The 17,942-nt window shown below is 39.9% G+C and overlaps 1 protein-coding gene across 5 annotated transcripts in view; it reads right to left on the reverse strand.

Moving 5' to 3' along the window:
- Positions 1-17,942, reverse strand: part of ubp1 (upstream binding protein 1) — a 75,801-nt gene that overhangs the window by 10,743 nt on the left and 47,116 nt on the right. For 3 of the 5 annotated variants that reach the window (XM_039736308.1, XM_039736309.1, XM_039736311.1), the window contains 8 exons: positions 16,647-16,723; positions 16,342-16,447; positions 16,092-16,198; positions 15,641-15,793; positions 13,448-13,558; positions 12,788-12,895; positions 11,063-11,160; positions 96-150 (listed from right to left, as the gene is read on the reverse strand). In XM_039736308.1, the coding sequence (XP_039592242.1) occupies positions 96-150; positions 11,063-11,160; positions 12,788-12,895; positions 13,448-13,558; positions 15,641-15,793; positions 16,092-16,198; positions 16,342-16,447; positions 16,647-16,723 (815 nt within the window). The remainder of the gene's footprint in view (positions 1-95; positions 151-11,062; positions 11,161-12,787; positions 12,896-13,447; positions 13,559-15,640; positions 15,794-16,091; positions 16,199-16,341; positions 16,448-16,646; positions 16,724-17,942) is intronic. The other 2 variants (XM_039736310.1, XM_039736312.1) reach the window with 1 other exon arrangement.

Genomic DNA, 17,942 nt, shown 5'->3' on the forward strand with positions numbered 1-17,942 from the left:
GTTGAAGACTGACATCTTGGCTTATTCTTCAGGAACTAGGAATTTTTTATTTTTTTTAACAGACATGAGCCATTTCCCAGAACAGGAGCACTTACATCTAGTGTGGCTTGAGTGACGGCATCCACCTGATGGTTTGGTGAAGAGGAATTGCTGCAATTTACAAACAAAAAACAAATTACTTTAAGTTAAATTAAATGTTTTAATGTTTGTTTTGTGCACAAAACAAAATTATACACATTTTCAGTTGGCAAGGTCTTTACCACATTACAAGTGATTCCTTAAGACCAAATTTCACGTGTCTAGATTGAGCTGCTACACGTTTGGCAGCAGGAGGCCTATGAAACAGCCATTCTTGAAGAACACTGTACTTGTTGAAAGAGAATGAATAACTACCTCCAGCACAGCTGTCAGGAATACGACTTCAGGAATGGCTCAGCACAACAACATAAAATGCATTGAGAGAACCTATAAAAAAAAGGCACACTCTCCCCACATTTACCATTAGAATCCCTGAAGCTTATGAAAAAACTCGTAATGCTGGGCCACCTTAAATTCCTTGCACCACCTCATCAGTGTCTTCTGTTTTACAAATGTGTCGATCAGCACGGGCAGCAGGCAGCCCTGCTATCCCACCCCCCACCGAAACAACATTAATTGTACACAAAGTTCTCCCAGCTCAATTCTGTTTATCTGCATGTGAGGTGCCTTGAATTATACAGGGTAAGTAATAAATCATTATTTGGAACACATACATTTTGTGTATATTCCATTTCTACAACGATCTGTGTAAACGTAGGATGACAGGAAATGCAAGGCAAGAAATGTTGAACACATAACTAGAACAGAAACTTTTTTCATGTTCTGCTAATAACTGGCAAAATTCTGACGTGAAGTGTATAATGTGTGAAGACTGAAGTCCAAATATCAAATAAACACTTTCACAAAAGACACAGATATAAGAAAACAAGTGCACTTTTTTCTAGAATTTATCCAAAGTAAAAGTAATTGGGACATGGTACGACATACACACCTACACGTTTACGTCTGCTTGGCTGGTGTAGAGGTAAAAACTGCTGTCACCAAGACGAGAGGTTGCGGGTTCGATCCTGGGTCCTTCATGCATTAACTGTTTTGAGTAGTGAGCAGCTATTATTAGTATTATTATAGAATAAAAATATACATTTGATTTATCTGAGTCTCTAACGCCGGTGTAAATTTATGGTACTTATAAAGGTTAGCATTTTGTTTTATTATTCACTTTTATTCTCTCAGTCACGTTCACCCTATATGACACTGTTAGTTTTCAAATAAAGACGTGCTATAACAGAGATATTGATGAGGATGAGGGTTCTACATCAGAGAAAGAGAACAGAAGCCCTCCCCACAAGAAACGTCGACTCACAAATAAGAACAACACAGCTGCACCAGGAGTAAAGGCAAAAGATGGCACTGTTTGGATACAGCAAGAGGTTGGATGTCATCCTGCCAGTGAATCTGCCACAACATGTCCTTCAACGGAACAGCAGGGCTTACAGTGCTTGCCAAGGTATCGTGCAAAGTCCTATTTGGGATTATGTTTTGTGATGGTGTTTATATAAAAAAACATTTATATATGTTACTTATATAAAATCCAGATCGAATGTTATTCGCCTTGATTTATTTACTTATACAGTGAACCCTCGTTTATCACAGTTAATCCGTTCCAGACTCTACCGTGATAAATGAATTTTCGCGAAGTAGGATTCTTTATTTATAAATCGAATATTTTCGCAGTTAGAGTATAGAAAACCTGTTTACGACCTTCTAAATACGTTTTTTAACATTATTAGAGTTCTCTAGACATGAAATAACACCCTTTAGTCACTATTACACTTGTATTACCCAATATATTAGACAAAATTAAGACATATTAGACGTTACAAATATCATATTACTAGGCGCACTCACCTTTTAAGGCGACCAACTTTTATCTTCAATTTTTGTGCGCTCCATGTGTACATCAGACATGTAAGTGAAGGGAATGAGAACATCAAAGTGCCCATTCATAACATTCATTTATCCCCTCAAGTGCCTGTCCAAAGTCGTACAATGTTAGCCCGAATCTGTACCGCTAAAGACGGAGTTTCATGCACTAAATAAGCTATAGATGAGAATAAGCAAGCACCATCTCCCCTGATATTTACTACGCGGTGAGTCATTTGACTCCATCAACATTAATTATTTCCAGAGACATCATTTTGTCTATTTTTCCAGCGCATCGCGCACAAAAGCAAGGGAACAATGGGAGCACCAGAACTCTGCTCACATCGGCCGCTGCACTCAAGCCGCAAGTAGTAAGTCTGTAATAAGCAGAATACCGCTACGCTTTGCACTCACGGAACGGAAGGACAATCCCGAACACTTTTATCTAGTAGATTATTGTACTGTACATTTAATTGCACACAACCACTAACCTATGAAGGCACGACCTCAGTAGGAGAGTCTTCAGAGGTGGTGCAGTATCTTCAGCAGGTGCGTTGTTGTCTTCTTCCGCTGAAGGAGTACTAGGAGTAGGCAGTGGGTGTCTGGGTGCGCGGCTGAAGTACATCTTGATAGGCAGTTGCTGGCGCTGTCTTTTCATATGCGTGAGGAGGCTTTTGTAGGGTATTGCCATCTTTAATCATATCCAAGAGTTTCACCTTCTCCTAGATAGTAAGCATCTTCCTCCGGCGCTTAGTTTTATTGTCAGAAGGCTTAGAAAAGGCAGCACGTTTACAAGCCATCGTAGGGCTTAGATAAAAGTTCTCAGAAAGCGCATGCGTAGTGACGCAAGTGTGTATGAGAAAAAAAATCGCGATAGAGTGAAGCCGCAAAAGTCGAAGCGTGATATAGTGAGGGATCACTGTATTCCTACAGCGTAAAGTCACAAGTAGACTGCAGAGCTTCCAATGTTTGATAGACATGGGCATACTGACAAAGTACTATTTATTAGTAGAACATGAAAAAAGGTTCTGTTCTAGCTATGCGTTCAACATTTCTTGCCTTGCATTTCCTGTCATCCTACATTTACAAAGATCGTTGAAGACACGGAACACACATGAAATGTATGTGTTCCAAATAAGAATATATTGTTTACCCTATACCAGCATTTCCCTATCTCGGTCCTATGGCCCCCTTGTGACTGCAGGTTTTTGTTCCAACCAGATTCCTAATCAGTGACAACATTTGATAGCACTGATCTCATTTAATTAGCTGGCATTATTTTTCTTTTATTCTATATTCTAGTGAGATTCCATTTTCAGTTCACTTCTCAATGCCTTTTCACTTACCATTGAGAGTATGATGGGAATGTTTGGCTGCTACTTCTCACCGGTGTCATTGTATTTGTCCTAATTGGACTTTTACATCTTTATCTGCTGATTTGACTGCTCTTTTCGAATGCCACTGGCGATTGCCTAAATCACACCTGCTTCAGTCCTACGCAAGCTCTCTTCCTTCTCTCCTGTTACTGCCTTCGCGGTGAGTATGAATCTACTCTTGCTTCATTTGCAGTCGTTAGTCTGAACTGTGAATGTGCAGCCTGCCCGCTGTGCTTTTCCTTTTCTAGCTGGTTATGCGGTGAGATTTGGGTTGGCTAACGTGTGTAGCTGGAGTTAGCATGGTGTTGTGTAGAATTCTGTTCACTCTTGGCGGTGCCCACCGGTGTCTGGATATTCTTAGCCTGTTCTGTTCCTGGTTTGGAGTTGTGCTGTGTGTTGTAATTTCTAACTTTTTGGCAATGCAGCTCATATATTCTCCATATGAACTTAAAAATCTTGACTGTCATCCACAAGTTTTTGCCAGTCGCTTGGAATTACTCAGCGTCCTCGCTATATTCATCAGTCTAAAAGAGGCCCCTCACGGATCTATGGCTCGGACACGTTGATTCCAAGTATGACGTCTCACCATGTTCACTGGCGTAACACTAGGGCTGTCCGAGGAATAAACATGGGCCATCTTCATCCTCTTTAGGAAGTGTCTGCACCCTACTCTCCTGGTTGTTCCAACTTTAGGCTCGCCCTTTTGAACACTCACTCCATCACTAACAAGACCTCGCTGATTAATAACCTCATCTCCCAGAAGCAAGTGGACATGTTTCTTCTTACAGAAACTTGGCAACAACCTGGTGACTATTTACATTTAAACTTGCTGTCTCCCCCAGGCTATAGCCACATATCTAAACCCAGGTTAACAGGAAAATGGGATGGCCTGGCTGTGGTTTATAGATCTACTTTGACAATGAAGGAACTCTCCTTTTTGAAGTCACAGCTTTTGAATATATTGCTGTTAAAATGGTTTCCTCCCCTCCTGTACTGCTGTTAGTTTATCGAATCTCCCAAATCTGTGGCAAACTGTCAGAATTTAATTAATTTCTCACTGTAATCTAATCTCTTTGCCCTGCTGTAATTTTACTTGGTGATTTTAATATTCATGAAGATATCAACTACTCTCTTACAGCTGAATTTATCTCAACTTTGGATTGTTTTTGACTTGACACAGCATTTGGATTTCCCCACTCATACACAGGGTCATATTCTTGGCTTGCTTTGTTCTAATGGCTTGAATAATGTCTCTGTCTCAGGTTTACTCTCTGGTATTTCTGATCATAAGATTATTGAATGTAACTTTAGCATTAATACCACTACATCTGTCAAGAAAAAGTGTCTCCTATCACAACATTAAGTCTGTTAATTCTGATTTGTTTGCTGCTTCCCTTCTGTCTTTATCTCTTTCTGAATTGCATAGTCTTCCCTCTCCTGAATAACAGCTTTCCCTTAATAACAGCTGTGTTTCCCAACTTTTAAATAACTTTGCTCCCTTAAGGACTAGGCATGTTCCAGCCTCCCACTCCTGTCCCTGGTACACCAATAAGCTCAGAGCTATGACAGCCACTAGTCGACGTCTTGAATGGCTTTATAAGAAAACGGGCCTCATAGTTCATTCACAGCTTTACACCGAGCACATACTTAAATACAGGGATACCCTTAACACTGCTTGCTCCAACTATTATTCCTCTCTCATAAATGGTGCTAAGACTGGCCTAAAAATCTTTTTAGAACCGTTAATAAACTCCTCCAACCCCCTCCTCTAGCATGTCCCAATACAGCTGAACACTGTCAGGCTTTCTTACATTTCTTTAATACCAAAATTGATCAAATCTATGACAGTTTCCCCTCAACATCACAATCACTCATTCTGATCTGCCATCTCCATCATCAAGACTCGCTTGTATCTCACCTGTTGACTCTCTTGCCATTTCTGAACTTAAGTCTAATTCCTCCACCTGTCTGCTTGATCCTGCCCCCACTTCTCTGCTTAAGACATGCTCATCCAGAATTAGTATTCCTATTGCCTCACTGGTAAATGCATGTTTCATTTCAGGTTCTGTCCCTACTGTCCTCAAAACTACTGCAGTTACCCCAATCCTTAAAAAACCTGACCTGGATCCTTCCTCTCCCTCCAGTTACAGGCCTCTCTCTAATCTCCCTTTTTTGGCTAAGGTGATGGAATGCGTGGTTGCTACACAACTCCATGTTTTTCTTCCAGATGATACACTCTATGAGCCTTTTCAGTCTGGCTTTCATACACAGCACAGCATTGAGACAGCTGTTCTCCGTGTAGTCAATGATCTTCTCCGGTCTGCAGATTGCGGTTCCCTTAATATTGTCCTCCTTCTTGACTTAAGTGCAGCATTTGACACTGTTAATCATGAAATCCTCCTGTCACATCTCTGCTGTAGGCATCTCTGGCTTAGCCCTTCAATGGCTCGCATCATATCTTTTTAATAGGCAAGTCTGTCACACCAGGCAGATATAAATCCTCCGCCTCACCCTTGCATGGTGTCCCTCAGGGTTCAGTCGTTGGGCCATTACTTCTTCTACTTTATATCCTTTCTTTGGGTCAGATTATTTGCAGACATGGCCTTAATTTCCACTATTATGCAGACGATATACAGTTATATCTTAGTACAGACTCCCCTACAGATTCACCTCCCAGCACACTCACTGATTACATCACTGATCTTAAACTATGGATGGAAAATAACTTTCTCCAGCTTAATGCCAATAAAACTGAAATGTTACTGGTAGGTCCAAAATCCCAACTTTCTAAGACATCCAATTTCTCCTTTTCCTGCTCCTGTTGTCAGAAATCTTGGTGTTTTGTTTGATTCATCACTTAACTTTGAGCTACACATTAGGTCTCTTTCCAAAATTTCATTCTATCATCTCCATAACATTGCCCGCCTCTGTCCATTTCTGTCCTTTAATGATGCCCAAACTTTGGTTCATTATTTCATAATGTCTTGTATTGATTACTGAAATTCTCTCTTTATTGGCCTCCCTGTAAAATCTATACAGAAGCTACAGTATATTCAGAACACCGCAGCTAAAGTCCTCACCCACACAAAGCGTTCTGCTCACATCTCCCAGCTTCACTATATATATATATATATATATATATATATATATATATATATAGCCGGCCAATCAGATGGAGCCCTCCTTGCAGCATAGAGGTGCCCCGAATGCCAGCAGGGAATCATGGACAGTGGAGTTATAATGCACAGCCCTGCTGGATACCATGGGGGCCGCCAGGAGTCACTGCAGGGAGGCCCAGGGATTTATATTTTCCGTATAGTCCAGAAGTATTTCCAAGTCATGGGAACGGGAAAAATTATATACTTCTGGGCTGAAGACAAAGAGAAGTTTTACCTGACCCAGAAGTGCTGGATAATCACATGGACTGAGGGCTCAGAAGCACTTCCGGGTCGAGGACTATAAAGGACTGTGGGAGATCCCAGACCGATGAGCTGAGATGGGAGGCAGGGTGGCTAAGCGTCTGGGAGTAGAGGATTGTGATTTGATTATAGAGGATTGTATTGTTTATTGAGTATTGTGGAGTGGAGGGTGCTTTGTGCACATTATTATTGTAATAAATAATTATTGGATTTTTTTATCTGGTGTCTGAGGGTTCAAGGGAGCGAGAGTGGTACCAAACTGTCACAATCTATACTAATAAAAGGCAAAGCCCTTACTGACTCACTCATCACTAATTCTCCAACTTCCCGTGTAGGTAGAAGGCTGAAATTTGGCAGGCTCATTCCTTACAGCTTACTTACAAAAGTTAAGCAGGTTTCATTTCGAAATTCTACACGTAATGGTCATAACGGTCGACAACATCCGCCATGTTGAACTTTCTTATTTACGGCCCCATCTTCACAAAATTTGGTAGGCGGCTTCCCTGCACTAACCGAAACCAATGTAAGTACTTATTTTGGTGGTATGATGCCACTGTCGGCTGCCATATTAAGCTTTTCAATGGTCTTTGTTACTTATGGGCCCATTTTCAAGAAATTTGGTATGCAGGTTCCCAATGCTAACTGAATCCTACTTACGTACATATATACGTCCATAGTCTGCAGCTCAGTCACCGTGTGAGGCGCTGTTGGGTCCCCCATCCCAACGCCTCCCACATTGATGGCTGCCTGCCTATATAAGGCCGTCTGTCGCTCCGGTCTCTACATTCTCTTCCTTGCTTCGCCACGGGATTCACGCCTCCCTGCTGATAACTACAGCTTTTTTATTTAATCGACGGCTTCTCCGCTGTTTTATTGTTTGTTTATTATGATTATAGTTATTGTTTAGGTATTTTAGACTTACTTTACATTGTTCAGGTACCCATTTCCTTTATCATTCCAACCGTACCCCCATTAACATGTCTATCGAGGTGATCACCATCGATCAAAGAACTGTCGCTTACCAAGTGGTTTCCATGCCCGGAGATGGCACCTACCTTTTCCATTCTCTGTGTTACATATTGCACAGCCATGTCAGGCTCACTCTTGATATCCGAAGGAATATTGTGTCTTATGTATTGAATGACTGGGACAGGTTCAAGGTGTGGACTGATGATGGTACAGGAGATAATTATACTACACAGGAGCACTATAAGAGTGAAATGCTTTAATTTGATGCCCAACCTCTCATATGGCACCTTATGATATTATTTATCTGAACTTTCAGAAAACATTTGATAAGCTCCACTTTGATCGTATCCTTTTGTTGCCTCCTCATAGAATTCCAGCATGTTAGTAAAACACGACCTCCCTCTTCTGAACCCATGCTGTCTGTTTAGAATAACTCCTGGCCTTGCCAGATGTTGCTCAATCTTATCCTTAATAATTCCTTCCGTTAATTTTCCTGTGATGCTTGTTAAGCTTACTGGCCTATAGTTGCTTGGATCTGCCCTGTCACCCTTTTTATATAATGGGATGATATTTGCCATTTTCCAGTCCTTCGGAATCTCTCCAGTGAGCACTGACTTCCTAAAAATACATGTCAAGGGTTTATATATGTACTCACCAGCCTCCTTAAGAACACGAGGATAAATATTATCTGGGCCTGGTGATTTGTTTGATTTCATCTTATTTAATCTGAGCAGCACGTCTCCCTCTACAATTTCCAAATCCCTCAATACCTCCTTAGTAGTCGCGTTTACCTCTAGGAGGTTGTCCACTTGCTCACTTGTAAACACCTCAGAAAAATGTAAGTTTAGGGCATCTGCTATTTCGTTGTCTGTATCTTTTAATTCCCCTTTACTATTCCTGATGAACTTGACCTCCTCCTTAACTGTTCTTTTACTACTAAAATACTGAAAGAATCTCTTGGGGTCTTCTTTCGCCTTATCTGCTCTATTCCTCTCCAACTGTCTTTTAGCCTCTCTGATATCCTTCTTAATGGTTGCCCTCATGTTCTCATACGCGCTACGATTCTCTTTGCAGTCATTAGTCTTATATGCCTTATAAAGCGTTTTTTTCTTTGTAACTTCTTTTTAAAATATTTATTAATCCAACGTGGAGTTTTTTTTAGGATCCTATTAATATGATCTGGCTTACATGCTTATATTCAAATTGGTCGGAAAAATAATATAGTAATTACAGTTACACAGCAGTTTTCTCACTGCTCAGACTGCTCTACATAGAGAGTGGGGAGCCATTTCAACCACCACCAATGTGTACCCATCCAACTGGATGATGGGACGGCAGCCATTCCTGTGTCAGTATGCTCACCACATATTAGCCATTAGGTGATGAAGGGGCGAGAGAGATAGTTACCAATTATAGAGTAGAATAGATGAGTCTGTGATAGGAAATTCAAGGATGCCCGAGGACCTTTAATGACCACAGAGAGTAAGGACCTCAGTTTTTCTTCTCATCAGAAGGACAGCAACATTTTCACAGCACCAAGTCCCCGTCACTGCAGCAGAGCACTAGGACCCACGTGAAAACATCTTTCAGCAGCAACCCAGTCTTTTCCTAGACAATGTTCTATCCAAATACCAGCCAGGCTCAAGTATTCTACATTTCAGGTAGATTACTTGCTCTGAAGTGTAGGTGGTAAACACAGACATTGCTTCCCAAAACAAACACCTAACTAGTTCATAAATTACTGCCTTTACACCAACATTTCAATGGCCTATCTATAATGTCCCCTCTAATGTTCCTTTTGGTTTTGGCTTGTCAAAACAAGAAGGCATGTATCTACCTAGCCAGTGTTTAAGTCACTGGAAACTCAACTTCCTACAACCATCTCTAACATTTAGTTCACCAAATGCACTTAAGATTCCAAGTTATTTCACTGTTCTGTTCAAATAGTAATGTCAAAGATGCACAATTTTTAAAACTAACAACATACTTTTCCTTGCACATCTTTACAATATCAAGTATGCCCCGTTACCTCTTTGGGTGAGGCATTCTATTCAAATGATCACTGAAAAAGGACCTTCTTTGGTTTAGCTTCCTTTGATATCTGTTACAGTCACGGGTTTCAGTACATAAACGTTTCTAAACAGTCAAGTTAAACTGAAAAATACAATTATGCATTTGAGATTTTGCTCACATGGATATATATATTTCCATCAAAAATTATTTAAACTAATCTAATATGAACAAAATAACCTAAATAAATGTGTGGCTTTTCAAGCTATCAGGACTAAGCTTTAAAATGTGCTAAAAGTCCCCCGATAAAACCATAAATGCATATATTTATGATTTGTTCAAACATTTTCCCAGTAGCCACTCAAATGCTGGGCATATAACCTGGCATACCACTTCAAACAACTCATAGAAAATCATTCAGTGATGTAGAAGTGGCCATTTAATCCTCCTCCGCAACCGGGTTTCCCCCACTCAATATCTGTTCAACTCATCTACATCACTCATGTAGACAGTGAATCTAGTATTCAAATTTCTTTCAAATAGCTTTTGAAACTGACTGCTCCACCTTGGTGGAGTCAGGATTGTATTGCTACTTTTTGCAGATGATGTGGCCCTGTTGACTTCCTCGGGCTGTGAACTCAAACGTGGACTGTGGCGATTTGCAGCCTAATGTGAAGCAGCACCTTCAAGTCCAAGGACATGGTTCTCAGACAGAAAAAGGTGGAGTGCCCACTCACTTCACAAGGGAAGAAGGAAGAGAGTGGTAGATCGAAATATAGACTAAAGCAGTGACTGCAGTCATGTGGACAATATACCGGTCTGCAGTGGTGGAGGCAAAGCTGAACCAAAAGGCAAATCTCTCAATTTACTGGTCAATCTATGTTCCTATCCTCATTTATCATCATTATCTGAGGGTACAGATCAAAAAAACTAGAATGTGGATAGAAGCGTCTCAGCCTTACAGATTGAGTGAGAAGTACAAACATTCACGAGTTCAAAGTACAGCCAAATCAAAAGAAGCCAATTGAGGTGATCCAGGAATCCGATAAGATGCATACTGGATACCTACCTAGGGAGGTTGTTTTTGGCATGTCCAACCAGGAGATTATGGGGCAGACCCAGGACATGCTGGAGAGATTCTCTCTCTATAGGCTGTCCTGGGAACACCTTTGTGTCTGCCCTGAGGAGGTGGCGGAAAAAAAGGATGTCTGGAGATATTTGCTTACACCGTTTTTCCCACAATCCAAAAATGGATAAACAGCAGAAAATGGATTAATGGATGGAAACAACGTTTACAAAAGCCAGTATACTTTAAAAAAACATTACCTGTCTGGCAATGTGTAACTGTTGTTTGCTGATGTAGTAAAGGCTGGACTTGCTGTGGAGCTGTTGTTCACATATGCATTTTCTGGCCATGGAGAACACTACAAGTAGAAATGAGAAGGACAATGGTTACTTGGGAGGTTTCTTGTAGGAGTCACCTAAAAGAAGCCACCTTTTGAGTAGTTTAGTAGATAAAGCAGGAGCTCGACTTGACTGATCTTTTAGTATAGCTTACCCTCTTACTATTTTCTCAGTTGTTTCTCATGCAGTGTATACTGATCAACCCTAACATGGGGAGAAGTGCATTTAAATAACAGCAGCCTTATAATGAACTCGTGTTGCAACTCTCCATGCGGAGATCACAGTAGACCAGTGACAGTCTCCGGTGATGCACCGATATATTGATAACATGAGTCAAAAATGTTGAGTTTATGTTTCCAGCTAGTAATATGTCAGATTTAATTGAGCAACTTTTCTATACTTATTCTGTAAGTCACGAATGTTCAAGACAAAGAACTAGTAATTAAATGAAAATAAAAAAATGGGTTAATAAGAGCGTAGGTATGATGCTACAGTCAAAGCTACCTAGTTGCAAAATATTGACTGGTAGCTCAGTAAATAGTAAAGCAACACATGTGGGGGGGTGCTAAAGTGGGCAGAACATACTAAAAATCAAACACAACCCAGTCTCATGAGTGGTGTCCATGCATAAACACACAACATTAATGAGGGGGAGACTAGAGTACAGATACGGAGGAACAAAATGACTTAAGTGAGAGAAGACACAATTTCAGGTCACTCATCCACTGCACAGCTTAAGGCCAGAAATGTCATCCCTACACTCAAGTCTGCTTTGTGATTCGCTAGTAACCGCATCAGCACATGTCTTTTGTTGTTATATACCATTACTGTTCTAATCTGTTAAGGCTTTTTCCTCATTCAAAAACATGCGTTGTATTTTGCATTTGGTCCTGTCTGAGTGCTTTCAAGTATTTAAATCTTTTTTGTTGTTAAGTGTATCTGATTACTAGGACTATGGATCACATACTGTGATCAAAGGGGAAAGCTGCTCTTGCACACTGTACCTGGCTCAGAGAAACAATTTTGTCCAAGTCAAAGCAAGCCAGTCATTTACAAAGCCACATGTTCCAGATTAAAACTAAGGCAATATACAACAATATCACTGAAATGGCATGGCACAGACCACAAATATGTAATACCTTACACACACATATCCTTCTTAAAACAGTGACTAAACTGCAAAAAGCTTAAGAACAAATGGTGTAATGTGAACATTTCTATGTCCCTGACTGGAGCTGAGAAGGATGGCCCCCCTTGAGATGACTATGTATAATCAATATAACAAGATGTACTTATGCTAAGGTCTTTAATTATTACAGAAATAGGGATTTTTCAAATAATTATACTTAGCATTACAATCACAAGAGGCAAAACAGATTATTGGAACTAGCCTCATGTTTTCCTTTTTTAAATTTAAAGTATTCTGCTTCTTGACACTTATTATTACATATACTTACAATTACAGTTTATTTGTACATCCCAACTATATTATTCAGACCAGTATATCTTATGTGACTTAAAAAAGGTAGGCAATGGGGCTACTGCTAGATTTAAGCAGACATGGCTGACTATGCAGTATGGCCAGGCACTAAATCTAATATGTCAAGCTCCGCATTTGACAATGAGAAGTGAAGCACAAGTCCTTACACTGCCTCGCTTTGCCAGACAATCACCGCAGTCTGCTGGCAAAGTCCGCTTGCTGGACTTTTTCTGCTCATGTTCAACTGCCTCTTCTATTATAGGCTCAAGCCTCATCTGGACAAACACCAAAGACTAGGATCAATGATGGAATTACATAAGTTATGCTTTACAAATTTCAGTAATTAGTGATGGCCGCCACCCCCTCCCCATCCCACCAGCCTCCACCCTCTCATAAATCTCACCTTAGTCAAGACATTTTCCCACTGGACTAGTGACCATAATTTCCAGCCACATGCAGTAAGAGGCAATGGCAGCACAGGTGGGCTAAGTTAGCCCCACATACTGGACAGTAAGCTGATGAACAGCAACTGCATGAGAGATTCCTTCTCAGCACAACCGACTTGCGTCATTTACCATCTGCCATGATTATGGTCATGTGAACAGCATTTTCATAAGACAATCAAAGTTACATGAAAGAGTGGGATGACAGTGCTTGGCACCATTCACTGTAACTTTTGAGACTCACTGTCAGCTGTGATGAGCTGCTCAAATTAGCACATCCTCCAGTGAGCAGCAATACCGTCTCTCAGTGAACCATCTCTATTGAATGGCACTGATCCATGCTACCTCTCACCTAGTCCTCTCCCTGGTGATTCTGCCCATTACCTCAGTTAGGATGGTTGTGTCATATGATGGCTGATATTTCTCTTTTTCCTGTGCAGTTCTTTTCTCCATCTTCTCTCGGTCCGTCTTCTGTTTCCTGTCTGCTCCTTTTGGCTACAGAGTTAGTCAGATTAAGTAACATAATTCAGAAAAACTTTGTAGGCATGCTGCTGTATTGACACTGTCTGTAGCATTTCTGACATAGGTCTTTCAACAGTGCTTTAATTGCATACCACCCCTGTCTACCAACAGGTCCTTAAGTCCTGACAAGAGCTTGTTGCTACCAAACTGCTTAGTCATTAAAATATAGCCTTCATATGGTCTCTGGTGGATATCAGCCGATATTTACTTTTGAAAATGGGCCAGTCTCTCATCTCAGGAAGACCGGCACTTTATTTAAAATGGCCACACAGGTTGAACTATGCCCTCTGTGAAGGAGCTGAATTGTGCTGCCACTGTCAACAGACAGAAACCAATGGCACTACAATGACAACAAGAAGACTCCACATACGGAGATGCTGCCTGGAATTGCATCTGTCACAAACAGAATCCTCTAAAAGATTTTCACTAAAGATATGACAGCAAAATACCTGGAAATACCTTGGTGGCTCCATTCTACAACTGCAGAGTAAAATCAAATATCTGTTGTTTCTTCAAATGTCCATTGATAGTAGTTCTGCACAATAAATTTAGGCTCCAACTATTAGCATGACTGGTTTAGCTATGAGATATTCGGTATAGTGTCAGAATGGACCCGCACGCCTATAGTAAAACTGAGGTCCCCTCTGACTTTAGCCCACAGTTTAACAGATGAATACAATTTTGATCATAACTTATAGCATAGCCAACATGCCTTTCATAGTTTAATTGCTGTCAATCATTAAAAGAGAGAGACATTTCTTAGCAGTAAGTAATGCAAGAAAACACTTTCTGTGAAAGGTTGTATACATGCATTGTACATGTTAAGAGTTTGTTATGTTCAGTGAAAATGTGTCAAAATACAGTGTCTCTCTTTTTCATTAATCTAAAGTGATTCATTTTAAGCACTAGAAGTATGCCTATATGTTTGAGGTTTTCATGCGTGAGGCCTGTTAACTGATAACAGGTCTACCTTCCAAATACACTCAAGTGGTGTTCTGAACACAGTTAAGATGCATGTTAAATCCATCAATGACAGTGAATTGAGGTGTTGAAAACAACATGCTAATGAGGAATGTTTGGCAGTACTGGGTGAATTTCCAGTCATAGTGCTTCATGAGTCACCATGAATGCATACAACCACTTTAATGGCCAGTTCCCGTGTCTATAAGGTAATAAGCAGCTTTGTGGCAAGGGTGTCAGATGTACGTCAGGCTGAAGACCTTTGTGTCTATAGTACCACTGCTTTGACCTGCAAGTCTTCACCTATGTTGTGGCATGTTATTATATTTTCTTATCGGATGTTGACACTACAATGTTTTCCTATGTGTTGGATGACAGCATCTGTAGATGGAATGTTTTACTCTGGCTCAAGATAAATTGATTGCCTATTAAAAACCTCTTCCAACCGCCATTCATTGATAACCTGTTCTGTTTTATCATTCAATGCATATCCCATTGTAACTTCTCTTGACATGTATTCAATCAGCTGTTCATTTTAATCTTGCTAATACAGTAACTCTTGCAGTCCAGAACATATTAACAGCATGCTTGTTTTGTATATGGTAATGCACTGCAGAATGGGTATTTCAGGTCGGTTTTACACAATTTGCAGCACACTTTGGTACCCTGCTGCTCAAAATGATCCTAAATTCAGCTACATTTAGCATGCCCCGTTTTTGGTGAAGGTGTGCATTCAGCGTCCAGATGGGAAAACAACCTAATATATAATTAAATCTACTGCTTTCATGTGGCCATTAAATTAACAACACACATAAAAGTTATTCTATATCAGGCATTACAATGCAGCAAGGTAATTAAGTTTCCAAATAAAAAACTATAATTCATGCAATTGAAAAGATTAGTCAGTTTAAACCAAGTTAATTGATCAATAGTTAGTTGTTAACATCCTTAGCTTGAAAACACCAGATTGACCTTCTGTAAGAATGCATGCACTGCAAAGTCTGATAACAACTGAAACTGCTGTGTGAATTCTACAAGCCTACAGAGAATTCAGTTCGCACTTTTGAGTCTGTCTTCCTTTTAGCTATAGGTTACCTTGAAGACCTTGATCTGGCAGCTGGCAGAGTGCAAATGCTCAGTGTGCTCCCCGTTCTCATTCTGCTTGTAAGTGTCAACCTGAATCCTAAAAGGCACCCCTTTTTCACCTCCATGTTTCCGGGGAGTGAATTCTGTACTGATACAATGGACCTAAGCCAAAAAAACAATTAGGATACTGTATAAACCTTATAAGAGTGGAAGTATTGTGCGAGTGGAAGCACTGTGAAATGCATATCAGTATTGACCTTGGGAGGCTCAGTCACATCCCTTGGTCAAATAAGTCCTCCAAACACTGCATTCAGATCCCTTAAGGTACTGGTAAGTGGCAAAATGCGATTCCATGGACAAATTTACAAAAATAGTTTATGTCAGTCAACTCTTTCTAAACAAGGACTGTAGGAGAGCCTTTTGTAATTCATTTTACTGTGCAACAAGTGGCTGCACTCACCTGTACAAAAACAGAAGTACGCTTTGTAATGTCCCAAAGAAATTCTGCTGCATTAAGTTGTGCTGGATTTGTTTTTGGGTCGATTATTCCTACAGACATTGGGATATCTGAAAGAACAAAAGAAGAGTGAATTAACTAAAATACAGTAGATGAAGCACAGAAGCTAAACAAAGTACACGTAAGCACCTATAGGAAGTAGGCAGATATTTGGCACAGAGGAAGAAATAAGATGGGAGCAAATTCTACTCACCAATATCCAGGAGCCTGTCACCGGGGCGATTCCATTTCCATCCCTCCAACTGCTGATGCTCTGTATACTGCAGCCTACGGTCATGGAATACCACTCTAATAATACTCTATGAGGTATATGCAAGAGAGGAAGAATTCAGCCATAAGACTATCAGTTCTTCCCAACTACCAGATGAGTTCCTGCCAATTGTAATCAGCCAAGATGTACTGTAGCTGGTCTACTCAATTCCAAACTTCTCAGACAAGCTCTACAGCAGATCATCGGTTTAATCATTTCCAGGTCTATCGACAAGAAAACAAGCCTACCTTCACAGTTTTGTTGTTTATTTCTGGCAGCTCCTCCATTTTCCTGTTGTCCAACATTCGAATTTCATAAGACTGACCTGCGGGGGTAAAAAGAAAAACGTAAAACTGGGCATCTCTTTAAGTTCAGTACAAGGTGGCACACAGTGAAGTTTATCTGAAGTAGAAATCTTCGCTTAAGAACTATTGCTATGGATGTGTCAAGTAAACCTTGTGGCAGTCACACCACAGTTGTTGATTTTTATGTTAACAACTTCATAATCGGTATAAAGAACTTGTGTAATGACAGATCCCATGTTAATCAGAGTCTACTATACCTTTTATACTTTTCACATGCCAGTGTCTGCACAGCACAACAAGGGGTATAAAAGTCATTGACAACATATCTTGTGTGCACTGTAATTAACGGACTTACATTTTAATAGTTTCATATTTAAATCATTTCTTATTCCTACCTTCAAGGAGTATATGTAGCTTTAAATAACAATGTGAGGAGTATCTCATTCCATATAAATTCTACGTGTGTGCTTGTCATGAAGAAGAGAACAATACAAAATAAGGCAGGCCCTAATTAACTACAGAATTTATTGACCATTTAACACCAGTTTAACGTTAAATGTGCTTATGAAAGTTGATGTCATTTATGGACTGATTGAGCCTACATTAGTGCATAAACTTGACGGCCAGTGCTACACAGTTTGTCTTCATTTCTGTTACAGGAGCATTTGGAGTTGTGGCTATTTATCAATCAGAAAGCATATTTTGTCACTTCACTGTTTTTAGCTCAGGATTAACAAATATTTTATTAGTTCCAATGTTGAATGTATTTTTATTGGAAGTGTTGTTCATGTTTCCAAAAAAAAAACACAGCACCTTGGATGAGTCAAATATATTTAAGCACCTTTTCCACTCTCAGAGTATACTTCAGAATTTTTTTTATTTAATTTGAATTTTTTTGACTATGCACAAGGTAAAGAAAAAGCACAGCTTCCAATACTGCACGTGATAATATTAAGTGGCCACTATTTTGAGACTTTTGAGGACAAAAAGTGAAAGCATTCACCCAGTCTCATTTCCAATTTCGTGAACATAATTCTTTCAGGCCGAATCTCAACAGTTGATTAAAATTTGAGCAAACACCCAAATATAAAATATTTTTCTGTTATATCAAGAGTTCACTAGAGGAAGATCAGTTGAAGTCAACCGTTTACTGAATTCTAAAAAACATCCAAAGCAGGCATTTAAAAGTGCAACAATTTCCTTGACTAGTCATTCAATTTTGTTTATATAAATAATTCC

The sequence above is a fragment of the Polypterus senegalus genome, chromosome 15 (genome assembly GCF_016835505.1).
Source record: "Polypterus senegalus isolate Bchr_013 chromosome 15, ASM1683550v1, whole genome shotgun sequence".
Lineage (NCBI taxonomy): Eukaryota > Metazoa > Chordata > Cladistia > Polypteriformes > Polypteridae > Polypterus > Polypterus senegalus.